Source organism: Callithrix jacchus, chromosome 12, assembly GCF_049354715.1.
Source record: "Callithrix jacchus isolate 240 chromosome 12, calJac240_pri, whole genome shotgun sequence".
Taxonomy (NCBI): domain Eukaryota; kingdom Metazoa; phylum Chordata; class Mammalia; order Primates; family Cebidae; genus Callithrix; species Callithrix jacchus.
In genome coordinates, this window is record NC_133513.1 from 18,043,640 (window position 1) to 18,057,527 (window position 13,888).

The 13,888-nt window shown below is 45.2% G+C and overlaps 1 protein-coding gene across 13 annotated transcripts in view; it reads right to left on the reverse strand.

Annotated features, from left to right (window-relative positions):
- The window catches only part of CLEC16A (C-type lectin domain containing 16A), a 229,092-nt gene that overhangs the window by 157,547 nt on the left and 57,657 nt on the right, over positions 1-13,888 (reverse strand). For 9 of the 13 annotated variants that reach the window (XM_035267035.3, XM_035267030.3, XM_035267038.3 and 6 more), the window contains one exon: positions 12,016-12,247. In XM_035267035.3, coding sequence (XP_035122926.2) covers positions 12,016-12,247 — 232 coding nt within the window. The remainder of the gene's footprint in view (positions 1-12,015; positions 12,248-13,888) is intronic. The other 4 variants (XM_035267032.3, XM_078344753.1, XM_078344752.1 and 1 more) reach the window with 1 other exon arrangement.

A 13,888-nucleotide genomic window follows, 5' to 3' on the forward strand; every position in this document is an offset into this window, starting at 1 on the left:
GGGCGTAGCATATGCCCACCTCCCCTACAGCTGCAAGTTCTCCTTCCCCTGCTTGGCTGACACAGTGGGAACTCAGCTCCAAGTACTTCCTAAGGTTATAGGGCCAAGCCAAGTACCCTGGCCTGGAGGCCAAGCTTTGTGACGTGGCTGTCCCCTTTCTAGCTTAATCTCCTTGGACACCAGCAGAATTCTGGAGCAGAGGAGAGAGTAAAGATAATTCAGTACCAAGCTCATCAAACATTTGTTTTTTTTAAGCAGCTGAATACTAATTTAAAGGATAATTTTCCAGGGCACCCCATGGTCAACAGATGAGCTCAGAGCTGCTCCAGGCAAAGGGTGGTGGGCTCCCTCATGCACTCCAGAGGCCCCTTTCTGGAATTCTATGGCTTCACACAAAACTGTGTGAGAACCACCAGCTTGTCCAACCCCGGATATTGAATATGAGCGCAGAGAAACCCAAAAGTGCAGTGACTCTTAACACAGCTGGAAATGCATCAGTGAAGCCAGGACCACTCCCCTCCCTCACTCCCTACCCCCATGTCACGTCTTGGTGCAGAACCAGGCCCACAAGGGCCTCTCACACAAAATGGGATTTCCAAACTCTGGCTGTGACACTTATGCCCACAGCTGCACCGCACAGTCCTCATCCAGCCAGTATAGTTGTAGAGTGAGTGGCTCCACTTAATTTTCCAGATGAATGCAGATCAAGTCTTTAAATGACAACCCTTCTTGCCCTTCTTTTTGACAGTTTTATACAAACAATCCTTATAGGTACTGATTCTGACCTAGGGTCTCTGCCAACTCCCTGAAACTCTATGCAAAGTGCTATGTGGACGTGGGAGTAGTTGGTAGCAGGTTTCCAGGGGAAAGGTCTCCCCAGATTCTCACTGCTCTAAAATGGGTACCATCTTTAAAAGAGGATGTCGAAGAGGACTTGAACTCTCCCGATGATCAGGGTCACAGAGAACCCCCTCACTGTGCTACACCTGAATGTTGGCATGGTTCTGTGCCGCTCTGTGGTCCAACTCCACTTGTCCCTGCTGTCACAGCCTCCCTCCCAAGGTGCAGGTGCCACAGTGCTGCCACCAGGGAAAGCAGCTCAGTGGGCTATGTGGATACAGATTTCCACTGATGGTCCCCAAGGCCGGGACTCAGACTCTGAGGCTGGATTCCCAGGGGGCTCTGACTGAACCTCAGTTATGATACTATTTGGAGTTTGAAGGGACTGAGTCAATAGTTTAGCCCATTTTGCTCAGTGATTTGCTTGCCTTTATGATTTCTGTCATGTCTCTGTTTACCTGTACTATTTTTTCATTTTATCTGAACTCTTACTTTTTTTCACTTAAATACAGCTTAAACGGAAAGTTTCAATCACTGTTATACTCTTCAACCTAGCAGCCCAGTTGCAGGTATTTATCTGCAAGATACACCTCTGACAGTATGAAAATGCACAAGCACAAGTGTACCGCAGTATTATTTGCAATTGCAAAATACTGGAAACTACCTAAATGTCCAGGCATAACAGACCGATGGCATCAACTATGGTACACACACACAGCGCAGCTGTAAAAAGGAATGAAGATGTAAGAACTGATAGAGAGTAATTTCCGGAGATACTGCTAAGTGAAAAGAACACATATGCTACCCTGCGTATAAGAAAGGAAAAGAGGAAAAGATATATACAAATCTGCTTATTTGTATAGAAAGAAACACAGGAAAGGTACTTCAGTACACAATCAAGTTGGTTAGCAGTAAGAGGTGGCAGGAATGAAATGAAAGGATGTGGGAAGGAGGAAGCATACTTCTTTGAATATGCCTTTTTCATAGTTTTGAGTCTGTTAATATTACACGTATTTTTAAAAGGAAATTTAATTAAATCAATGAGAATGGGAAGGGAGAAGCCTAAACTGAAAAGATTTCTTTTTTCTTTCTTCTTCTGAGACAGAATTTCCCTCTTGTTGCCTAGGCCAGAGTGCAATGGTGTGATCTTGGCTCACTGCAACCTCTGACTCCCAGGTTCAAGAGATTCTCCTGCCTCAGCCTCCCAAGTAGCTGGGATTACAGGCATGTGCCACCACACCCAGGTTTTATATTTTTAGTACAGACGGGGTTTCTCCACGTTGGTCAGGCTGGTCTCAAACTCCTAACCTCAGCCTCCCAAAGTGCGAGGATTACAGGCATGAGCCACCATGCCCGGCCTCAAATTTCTTTTTATTTTTTTTTTGAGACAGAGTCTTGGTCTATTGCCCAGGCTAGAGTGCACTGGTGTGATCTCAGCTCATTGCAACTTCCGCCTCCCAGGTTCAAGCAATTTTCCTGCCTTGGCCTCCCCAGTAGCTAGAATTACAGGTGCCCACCACCATGTCTGGCTCATTTTTTAGTTTTATTTTTATTTACTTATTTCTTTATTTTTGAGACAGAGTCTCACTCTATCGCCCAGGCTGGAGTGCAGTGGCATGATCTCCACTCACTGCAACCTCCCCCTCCTGGGTTCAAGCAGTTCTCTGGCTTCAGCCTCCCTCCCGAGTGGCTGGGACTACAGGTGCGTGCCACCACACTGGTTAATTTTTTTGTGTTTTTAGTAGAGACAGGGTTTCATCATGTTGGTCAGGTTAGTCTCAAACTCCTGACTTGAAATGATCCACCTACCTTGGCCTCCCAAAGTGCTGGGATTACAGGCATGAGCCACTGCACCTGGCCTAAGTCCAAATTTATTTTAAATGAATACCAAATCCACTCTGAAAGGGGAAAGGGAGGGCACTCAGACTAATCCAAGTAGCTTATGAACACAATGCAGCAGATCTTTGAATAACACCATTTCATTCAACATTGTTGCATTCTAACATTAGTAAGAATACAAAGAAAAAAAACGATTCCCGGCCCCAGCCACTGTCTATGTGGAGTCTGCATGTTCTCACCATGTCTGCATGGGTTTTCCCTATGTATTCTGGTTTCCTCCCTCATACCAGAGATGCGCACATTAGGTTCCCTGGCGTGTCCACGTGGGCGCAGTCTGAGTGAGTGTGCGGGTGTGTGAGTGTGCCCTGTGACGGGATGGTGCCCTGTCTAGAACTGCCTCCCACCTGGCATCCTGAGGCACCCAGGCTCCAGTCACACAAGACCCTCAACTGGAGATATGAGAGTTGGAAAATGAATACAAATGATTATCAAATAAAAATTCATAAAGTAGACAATAATCCAAATGCACAACAATAGATGATGTGGTATGAAGGCATTCAGCAAGCCTACCAGATTTATGATTGTTTTTGAACTTCATGGAGGCAGGAAGTGCTCCTTATAATTTTCACTTTGCAAACATTTATTCCTTGATTTAACCCACCATCACCATGACTGCTGTTCACTCACTAATTCACCAAAAATTGGGTAAGTTTCCACAAATCTTTCTTAAGTGTATGTACAGCTCATATTTAGTTCAATGTTTAATGCTAGAGTGTTTTGGGTCTTTATTTAGAAGTTAGATGATGTTTCTGTGACCAGAAGTATGCCACAGGAACTTAACTCCTGTGGATATCAGTTCACCTGTGATAAAACTGGTTTCTTTATACATCATTTCCCTTAAGGTCACAGTTTCCAAGAACCAATTCATGATGTTAAGTGTGGACTTACAGTGTTCAGTTACATATCCTCAATTTGAAGATAAGTAAAGCATTGGGGTAAGCATGGGGGAGGGAAATCACAAAAACATTCTGAACTCTTTGTGTTTTAAACAATAAACAACTCTAAGTAAAGCAATTCTGAAGCTTTTAGATGCATTAGATGATTGAACATATCAGTGAGTAGATGTTGTTGGGAGTGTGGGCTCTCAGAGTACAAAAAGAAACATACAAATCTAAAATGGGGGAAGACAAAAAAAAAAACCTGTAAATTCACTGGAATTGGGGTACTGGTATGAACATGATTCCTAAAATATATGTGTGTACATCTGTATGTATGTGTATGTAAGCATGTATAAATATACACTTTGTATATGTACCTACATAGATTACCTTGCTTTGTCCACTGAAAGGGCCAAATTGCAAAGACCTTTCAGTGGCAATGAGCACATCCAGTGCCCAAACCTTGGCCTCTAATACCCCCATCCATGGACAGGAGCCAAAGAAATGGCTAATTCTAGGGATGGGCAGAGGGGGTACCAGATGAACACAGAAGTCATGCCAGAAAGTCTAAGAGACTGCTCAAGAAATCATGGGGCAAGCACAAGACAGCCAGCTTGAAAGGGTTCCTGCAGACCAACTCTGGGACAATTTAAGCACCAAAATAATTAAATACAGTAATGTGCTATAAACCATTAGAAAACTGGAAGCTATGAGTCCACACCAATAAGAGACAAATGAATAAATGAGGAGAAAGGTCTTGCTTACAACAGAATGCCAAGGGCTGACTTTTAAACACAGAGAGAATGCTGAAGTTGGAAAATCATCTTTTCCTGTCCATCATGGTAATGACTGGACCTGGCAAGAATCATAAACAAACGCCAAATCTAAGAAGAAGTTTTAACAAGTGGCAGTGTATCTGTGTGATCCCAAAGTGTCTCTCTGTGGACTACTTACTAGTTGGGAAGAAAACGAAGGTCATTACACAGTACAGAAACTGGGCAACACATCAGTCATGTGACTAAAATGAACATTACCCAAGAGGGACAGAAGGACATTACGTGCCTCCAGATGTGACACCCTGAGAAGTACATGACATCACCTATGCCATGTTCCAGCCAAGAACCTCAGCCTAATCACAAGGACACATCAGACAAAGACAAAGTGAAGGACGTTTTATTAGAACAAAAAAGAAGGGGGTTCTATATTCCTCAGAAAAAGGCAATGCTGCAAAAAAGAAAGAGACAGTGGAAATGTTCCAAAGTAAAGGAGGCTGGGTTGAACCTTGCACTAGAGGGGAGAATATACTAGAAACACATTATTAGGCCAACAGACACAACAGGAACACAGCAGGAGAGTACTATGAAGCTAACAACTGTGCTGTGCTCACCAATGAGAACCCCTTAATCTTAGCAAATGCTCATGAAGCTTCAGGAGGAAAGGGCACAGTAAACACATGTGGAGTGTGTGGGGCATGTGTGAAGACAGAGAAAATACAATAGGAAAGTAAATGGCGTGAAATGTTACAGGGAAAAACTGGGTAAAGGGGAAACAGGTGTTCTTTATACTATTTTTGGTTTTACAACTTTTTGTAAATTTGAAATTATTTTCAAATATAAGTTTGGGAAAATGACCATAAGCATAAACTGGTATAAATAGAAAGCATCTGTAAAAACACACGTGATGAATAAACAAAAAGGTGCTAGCGGCTGTTGTGTGCATTGAGAAAGGGAGATTCATAAACATGAATGAGATACTCAAGTATTAAACACTTGTCACGGCAAATATGCAGGCTCCCCCCACCCACCCTATCCCCTGCCCTGGAGGTAATCACTTAGAATAAGAGCTCTTGCACCATCTTCTTCTGTTTTTTAAAGAAACAAGGTCTCACTCTGTCACCCAGGCTGGAATGTCTGGCACGATCACAGTTAACTGCAGCCTCAACCTCCCAGGCTCAAGGGATGCTTCCGCCTTAGCCTCCAGAGTAGCTGGAACTACAGGCACCATGCCTGGCTAATTTTTTTATTTTTTTATACAGACAGGGGTCTCCCTAGGTTGCCCAGCTGGTCTTGAACTTCTGGGCTCAGGTGATCCTCTTGCGTTGGCCTCCCAAAGTGCTGGGATTACAGGCGTGAGTCGCTGCGAGCGGCCACCATATTCTTTAAGGCCCTCTCTGTACCACCTAAAACCATCTCCACATTCTGCAGTGGGAGAAATGCTTATCTACTGTCACCTCTGCATGTTAAGGCAGGGAAAACCGAAGCACCAAGGCATTAGCCTCTGCCCCAGGCTGCTGTGGGCTCCTCTCTCTGCACTTCCCACCAGCTGAGTAGTGGGAAACGAGCACCTGCACAGTAGCAGTTCCCACGCCAGACACCATGGCCCATTATCTCCAACACTCCAGCACCTAGCCCAGTAGGTGGTATGGCCCTATCACACAACTTAAGTCTTCAGCCTCTAGGAGCTGAGTCATGTGATCACCAACCCTCAGCTCATGGAGCCGCAAAGCTGAGAGCAGAAGCTCAAATCTCCAATACTTCTTGCTTTGGCCAGTCCCACCCAGACCCTCCACAGCCTTGATCAATTCTACAAAAGTCTTACAGGCAGGAATGGGTGTGAATATCCACGTTTATAGCGGCATTATTCCCAAGGGCCAAAAGTGGAAGCAGTCCAAGTGTCCATCAACAGAGGCATGGATAAAGAAATGTAGTCTAGCCAGACAATGGAATAATTATTCAGCGTAAAAAAAAAGAAAGAGAAGGAAATCCCAGCACATGCTACAACATGAATGAACCTTGAAGACTTTCTGCTAAGTCATGCAAGCCAGGCACAAAAGACAACACTGTATGATTCCATGTGAAGAGGCTACCTAGAGCAGTCAAATCCATAAAGACAGAATATCAAAGGGTGGGGTGGGCAGTTATTAAATGGGCACAGTTTTCGTTCTGTGAGATGAAAAACGAAGAGTTCTGGAGACAGACGGTGTGATGGTTATACAACAGTGTGAATGTACTTACTATTGAAATGTGCACTTAGAAATGATTCAGATGGTAAATTTTATATTATACGTATTTTACTGTAAGTTAAAAAAAAGGGAGCAGTGAAGGCCACATCTTTCCATTTGTTGTCCAAGTAGTGGCTGTGTGGGGAGACACTGGTGCCGGTCAGGAGAGTCCTGAGGGCCCTTGGGACCCGAGGACGTTCACTTCTGCCTCTCCATATGACAACTCTGGCCAGATCCTTGAGTTTCCCTTATACTCTGACACACTCAGTTTTCAAATTACAGCAATAATTTATCAACTCGCCTGGGGTGATGTCCATTAGAATCTGATTAGTATTTGGTAAATGAAGTGCTTTTCAGGGAAATGGCAGGCATTGCCTCCCAATAGTCTTTGACTTCACAAATTCAAGGATTTTGTCAATTGCCCTGTGTTCCATATTCCAGCCATCACAGCAAGGACAGACTGAAAAAAGAGGCCAACAGGGGAATAAGAGGGCCTTCAAAGGAAGGCTAAGGGGAAGGATGCCTGGCTGGTTACCTAGGATGTAGAACACAGCCTGCATGTCATTGGCTGGCTTTTCAGCAGAATTTCAGCAAACAGCCCCTGGCAATGACGGAGAGTGTGTGCACTAAGTACCAGGGGCACCCCCTCCTTTGTTTTTTTATTATCTTCTACTGCCCAGCAGGAGATTGAGCTGAGAATGGTTTTCGGGAAGTTGTTCTTCAGCGGCTTTGTCCTAATTCACCTCCAATCCTCCTTCTTATCCCAGTTAAGCCCATCTGAAAAGCTGACAGCCCCACACCATCTCTCTACTGCAGCATCCAGGCCTGCTGATCCTTCTCCCTCCTTCTCTTCCCACCGTTACACACACACACACACACACACACACACACACACACACTCTCCCTCTCTCACACATACACCTGCATACTCACTAGCTGTAGAATAGAAACGGCCCCCACAGAAACTTGCTGGGTGTGCAAGCAGAGTTCATACAGGCACACTCAAATTCCTGTTTGGGTGCCTCATTCTGCCCTCCACCTTGGCCAGGGATCCTATTCAGCTCCTGCGTCACAGGCTGAATGTTACAGTGCTGATGTTCTCACTTACAATAATCTGAGGCCCAAGCATTAGGAAGCCCTCTCTACAGGTGGAGAAGTGCAGAGAGGGCGATTACTTGCCCAGAGTCACACAGCAGCTCAGGGGCAGTGCTGGGATTCAGATCTCAACTCCCTGATAGTCAGTCCCTGGCTTGCTGCAACCAAGACACTGCTAGGCCTGGGGCTGGCTCTAGTTTTGCAAGAGGAACTGGAAATGAGGCAAGGTTTCATCTAATTTCAGTAGAGACTTCAAAAAAAGTAAAAACAAAGAAAGGGAAAGAAAAAGGCAAAGATGCGTCTCTAAACTCCCAGATACCCCTCAAACCCAGCTAACCTGGCAGGTTCAAAGTCAGGCCTGTTGTCTTCACTCCAAGCCCTTGCTGGAGTTCCAACAAATGAGTAGGCTCTGAAGGTAAGGCTGGGCAATTACTCTTTCCATAGGCAAAAAACAATAGTCCAGCCCTATTTTTAGATGAGGAGTTTGAAGGATGCAGTCCCTCATCTCAGATATGCTTATTAAGTTACTGCTCTAAGTAAATTCCAAAAGAGATAACTGTCCTTTTAGACTCAACGGCAAGGTAAAAAACAAGCACATAGCCTAGGATGTCTGCCTTCCAGGGCAGAGTGAATGCTTCTTTGCCTATAGGGACGATGACATCCCTCTTCTTTTAGTATTTAATTTCTGCAAATGTAGGGGCCCTGTGATTTCTTGGTTGCAGAATGAGTCATCCATTACTTGGGACCTGAGGCAGAGCAAATTTCTCTGTAGGCTGGGGATGGGAGTGGATGGGTCAGGGGTGCACATTCATTTCACACAACTTCCTTGTCTGAGATTAAATCTGGAGGAGGTGTGAATTCTGGGTGCTGCATTTGTAAAAAATAAAACACACAGACACACACAGAGTAATGCCACATCCAAATCGGGTCATGGCAAAACTATGCCTTGTGACCACCTGCCTTTTTTACTTCTGTGTTTTACCCCTGTCTTTTAAAGTCAAAATTTCACTACTAAAAAGGGATTGGCAGGGTATGCAGAGGCAGAGTGCCAGCTTCTCTTTCCTTAAGAGTCACCACATCTGTCTGTCAACAAGCCCGTAGATCTAGGGACAATAAAAGCAGCTTCTAGAGAAGAAATAAAGTGGAAGAGAAAAGAGCCACGTGTCTATCTCAAAACAGGATGGCAGAAGATAGCCCTGAGAGAGAAGGGGAGTACCCAGAAATACAGTGTGGCTTTCTAGGGGGAAATCTGCTGTTTCCACTGGCCCAGCATCCACGACCCTTGCTTCTGATAAATGCATATCATTTTCTACTGAGGGAGCCACCATAGAGATTTGTTACCCGGGCCTGGTCAGTCGGTCCAGAACATCTCTGGGGGTGCGGGTGGACCAAGCCAGGCCCAATGTATCCACAAGCATTGGCCCCAGGACTTCAGTGGCAGCCACTGGGAAAGAGAAGCCCTCTCTCCACTTGCTGGCCAAGTTGGCAGGATGTGAGCGCACCTGGGCCCAGTCCTGTCCCAGCTTCCCAGGAACATGAACAATAAACACCCTCTTTGCTTAAGCCAGTCTGAGTTGGATTTCTAAATCTTGCAATCACAAGTACCAACTTATCTTCACTTAAAAGAAAAGTGATCATGTGAATTATATTTTCTATATTCATCATTTCCAGATGGGGACAATGAGGTCCAGAGCTTTAGGAGGCCATCCAAAGCATACAATAAACCTAGACACTGAGAAAGGACCACGAGTCAGACCTCACATCATCTAGGCACTGCCCAGCATCTACACTGTTCTCTGGCATGCAGTGTAAATGAGGAAATGTGCCTGACACCCTTCCAACTCACAGGAATTAAAGCTGTACAGTTTCATCCAAACACAGATACCGTCTAAGGAGAGAACACTCACCAACTACACCTTCACATTTACGAATAATCAAGAGAGCAAATATATGATTCAGAAAGCTCCAGAATACAAGTGCTGTTGCCTGGCAGGACCTGTTTATGAAAGTTGTATTTATTTATGGTGAGCTGAGTGACAAAATGACAGACCCATCATATTTTGAAATGACTAATGTGCTCAAGAAACTAGGAGGGCATCAAAATTGCAAAGGGGGTCGTGGGGAGCCATGCATGACTGAGTCCTGAAGCACCAAGTGTCCAAGCAAAGCCTCTGGGGAGATTCCTGGGTCCTGTGTGGCATGATCTGGCTGAGTAACCACCTGGAAAATTGCCTTTTGAAGGTGGCAGAAATTCATTCCCTCATACCATGCACAGGGCAGCTGGGCGCAGCTTCCAGGAGCCCCTACTCAAATCTAAGCAGTTTAAGCTGAAACAGCAGCCGTCAAAACTGGCCTGAAGTCCCTGTGTGCCAGGACTGGGCTGCCTGGCTGACCAATTTGATTGTGATTTTGGGTCCAAGCCTGCCTGATCCACACCGTTAGTCACGGCTGAGGCCTGGTTAGAGAGCATCCTTAAAAGGACTGGAAGGAAAGAGGTAGCATCTTTCCAAAACAAAATTGATGAGAACACAGTGCACAAAATGAGGTGAAGATGTCCATTTCTCCCCCAGTGTGGTGACAGAACAGCTAACCATAGGGCTTAGGCAGACAATTTTCTTCTGCATAATAACAAAATAATCAGAATGACCCCAACAGGCAAATTAGTATGGCTTACCTTGTGTTTGGCCCTCCCCTCCCCACCACAGTGATATTTACTGGCAAAGGCTTCCCAGGCCAAAAATGAATTCCTAAACCAAAATGCCTACTGTACACTTTAAACAGAAATAAGAGAAGGCTGGAGATCTCAACCTTAAAAAGAGGTCTGGTGGTACCAGAGAGACATTTTGGTTACAGTTACTGAAATGTGATCATGGTATTCACTGACAACTGCTGAGAAAGACATGATGGGGCAGGCAAGGTGGTGACGGGGGCATGCTTTGGCTGTGGAATCTCAGGCAACTCCCACAGGCAAATGAGCTCTCAGTCACTGAGTGAGTGAGTGGCTCTGTGTTACAGCTTCAGATGCCCTGGACTGGGAAGCTCACACAGTCCTTGCTGACAGGGCTGTGGAAAGCTGGCTTCAGAGCAGCCACTGTGAGCCCAAGGCACAGGAGGAGGGGCTCACAGGAAGTGTTCCCCACACCCACAGGGACCGTGGCCAGACTGCTGAGGAGATGCCAAGTTTATCCCAGAAGGCATGGTCAGACCTTCCCAAGAAGAGTCCCACCTTCTCTTCTACCAAGTATCAGACTCCTCATCACTTCCCACTGCCCAGCCCTAGTGCCCAGGACCAGAGGCAGAGACCCCATCTGTGTGGCTGTGAGCCTGGCCCACGACACAAGCAATGGGGCACTTTCAGTTTGCTTAATCCCAAAGTAAATGATCTCCAATTCAAGAAGGTTTTAGCATCTCAACGAGAGGGAGGTGAAAACCTGAACAGAATTCCCAGCAAGGGCAAAAAGAGGAATGAATGATTTTGCTTACTGAGCACATATGTACTACACACGAGTGTACCTCATTCTAAACAGACAGGACTTAAAAAACCTTAATATAAGAACTGAGGGAGTTATATTTAATTTTTCAGTATTTTAAAGACACTGAAAGAATACTTTTTTTTTTTTTTTTTTTTTTTTTTGGTAGAGACAGGTTTTGCCATGTTGGCCAGGCTGGTCTCAAGCTCCTGGGTTCAAGCGATCCTCCCACCTTGGCTTCCCAAAGTGCTGGGATTATAGGTGTGAGCCACTCTACCTGGCCTACAAGCATATAATTTCATTAAACACAAATCCTCTTTCTTCCCACAGTGCGCAGGATGCAAATCATAACACCAGGTTACACAGAATAATTGTAACAGCAATGAGGATAAAGATAATAATTCCATGCTGCTCCTACTGTCGTAATAGTGATGGATACTTCTGCAGTGTCCAATCCTTTGCAGCATTTAACAAGGGGCCAGGCACTGTTTGGAGCACATTGCACATATTCATACATTTAATTCTTGTATGAATGCTACAAAGTGGGTAATATTTGTCACTTGCCTTTTCTAGGTAAGGAAACCTGGCCCCAGGTCACACATCCCATGAGGGCGGAACTTGCACTGGACCTATGTATGACACACACTCACAGCAGCCTCCGAGTGGCAGGGCTGTATAGAATGAGGTACGCTAGTGTGAGGAAGGAACCAAATCACTGGCTGGACACTAAGGGGAGCAGAAGTCGGGGTGGAGAGGGCACAGGTGGCAGCCTCGCTGGTGGGCGGGCTGGCTGGCGGCGCAGGCGCAGGGCGGCGTTCATGGGGACACTCACCTTCACTCTCCCCACTCGTCTTGATGCCTTTTGAACCACCCTCTGTACCTTTAGCCTTCTCGGCGTCTTCTTGGGCATCCTCAGCGGGCCCTTTCTCCTCATCTTCTTCTTCCCCAACGTTTTTGTAGTTGGGTCTCTTTTGCACATGCCTCTTGCCCTTGTGCTTGTTCATCTCAAGCGACCGCTCAAGCGTCTCGGTGGGTTTAATGAAGCATCGAATGCTGGGCTTGGCCTATGAAAGTCCAACGAAGGCAACAGGTGAATTCAAACACTGGAATCCTGCTGGATGCTATCAAGTTGCCCAAAAGTTTCTGTCCTAAGAAACTAATCTCCAAAAGCAACCACTCTATCAAAAGATAGCTGCATTCGCATGTTTACTATAGTGGCACTATTCACAATGGCAAAGACATGGAATCAGCCTAAGTGTCCACCCACAGAGGACTGGATAAAGAAAATGACTTGTATACTATGACATAATGGCATAGTATACGGCCCTAAAAAATTAGGAAACCATGTCTTTTGCAGCAACGTGGGGACCATTATCTTAAGTGAAATAACTCAGACACTTACTGCATATTCTCATAAGCAGGAGCTAAATAACAAGTGCACATGGCAGCAGAGTGTGGGATGATGGACGACGAGACTGGGAGAGGTGGTGGAGTTGGAAGGGGTGGATGAAGGGAGGGTGCTGGGTAGGACCAGTGTGCGGTACTCCACTGTGCGTTCCTCCAGTGATAGATGCACTGAAGGTCCTCACTTCACCACAATGCAATTCATCAACCTGGCAAACCTGCCCTTTTACCCCATGAATACAGACAATAAAAACATCTTTTAATAAAGGCAATTCATCTCCAAAATGAATGCCACCTCCAGATCTATTATTATGCCCATTATTAACGTCATCATCAAACAACCAAAACAACAGTGCCAGCTACCATTTCTTGCCGACTGTCCTGAGCCAGAAATGGTACATTTTACCAGCACCAGCTCTACAATCCCCAAATGTTTGTGTAAGGAACACACTTCTGATTAACACTTCTATGGTACTTTCTTATGTGCCAGACACTGTTCTAAGGCTCTGACTGATCTCGTTTGAACTTTACAGCAACTCCATTAGATATCACCGTGCCATCCTCATTTTACAGGTGAAGAAACAGAAGCACAGACAGAAAAGGATCTGCCTGAGGTCACACAGCCAGGAGACGGCAGAGCTGGGATTCAAAACCATGTACCAGCCACATAAGCTATGTCTTAGCTATGGCACACTGATATTATTATTGATTTTAACCCAAATAAGTTCATTTTAAACAAAACTATCACTACAGGAAATGGAACACCAGTGTACCTTGCTATTATATTAGATGCAGATAAATAACCAGAAAGAAAAAGCCAGGTGTAGTGGGTATAGTCAAATTCTAGGTACTTACTAGGCTCTTATTAGACAGGGAGCCTAGTAGGTATCAGCAATAAGTAAAAGATCAGCTTGCCCCAAATGATGAAGTTTTTCCTTAAAAAAAGTCAGAGATGGTGAGATGTAGTGGCTCATGTCTCTAATCCCAGCATTTTCGGGGCTGAGGCAGGAGGATTGCTTGAGGCCAGGAGGTCAAGGCTTCAGTGAGTCAGATCATGCCACTACACTCCAGCCTGGGCGACAGAATGAGGCCAGCGTCAACTATCTCAGTCTTTATAATAACCACAATGTACAAGAACGATCAGTCTCATTTTATTGTTGAGAAAATAGAGGCGCAGAAGGTTAAATAACTTGCCCAATGTCACACAGCTACTGAGTTGAAGTCAGAATTTGAATTGGGACTTCCTGGGCCTTGCCAATTCCAAAGCTCACACTCTTCCTAAAATAACAGTGTTTCACCAG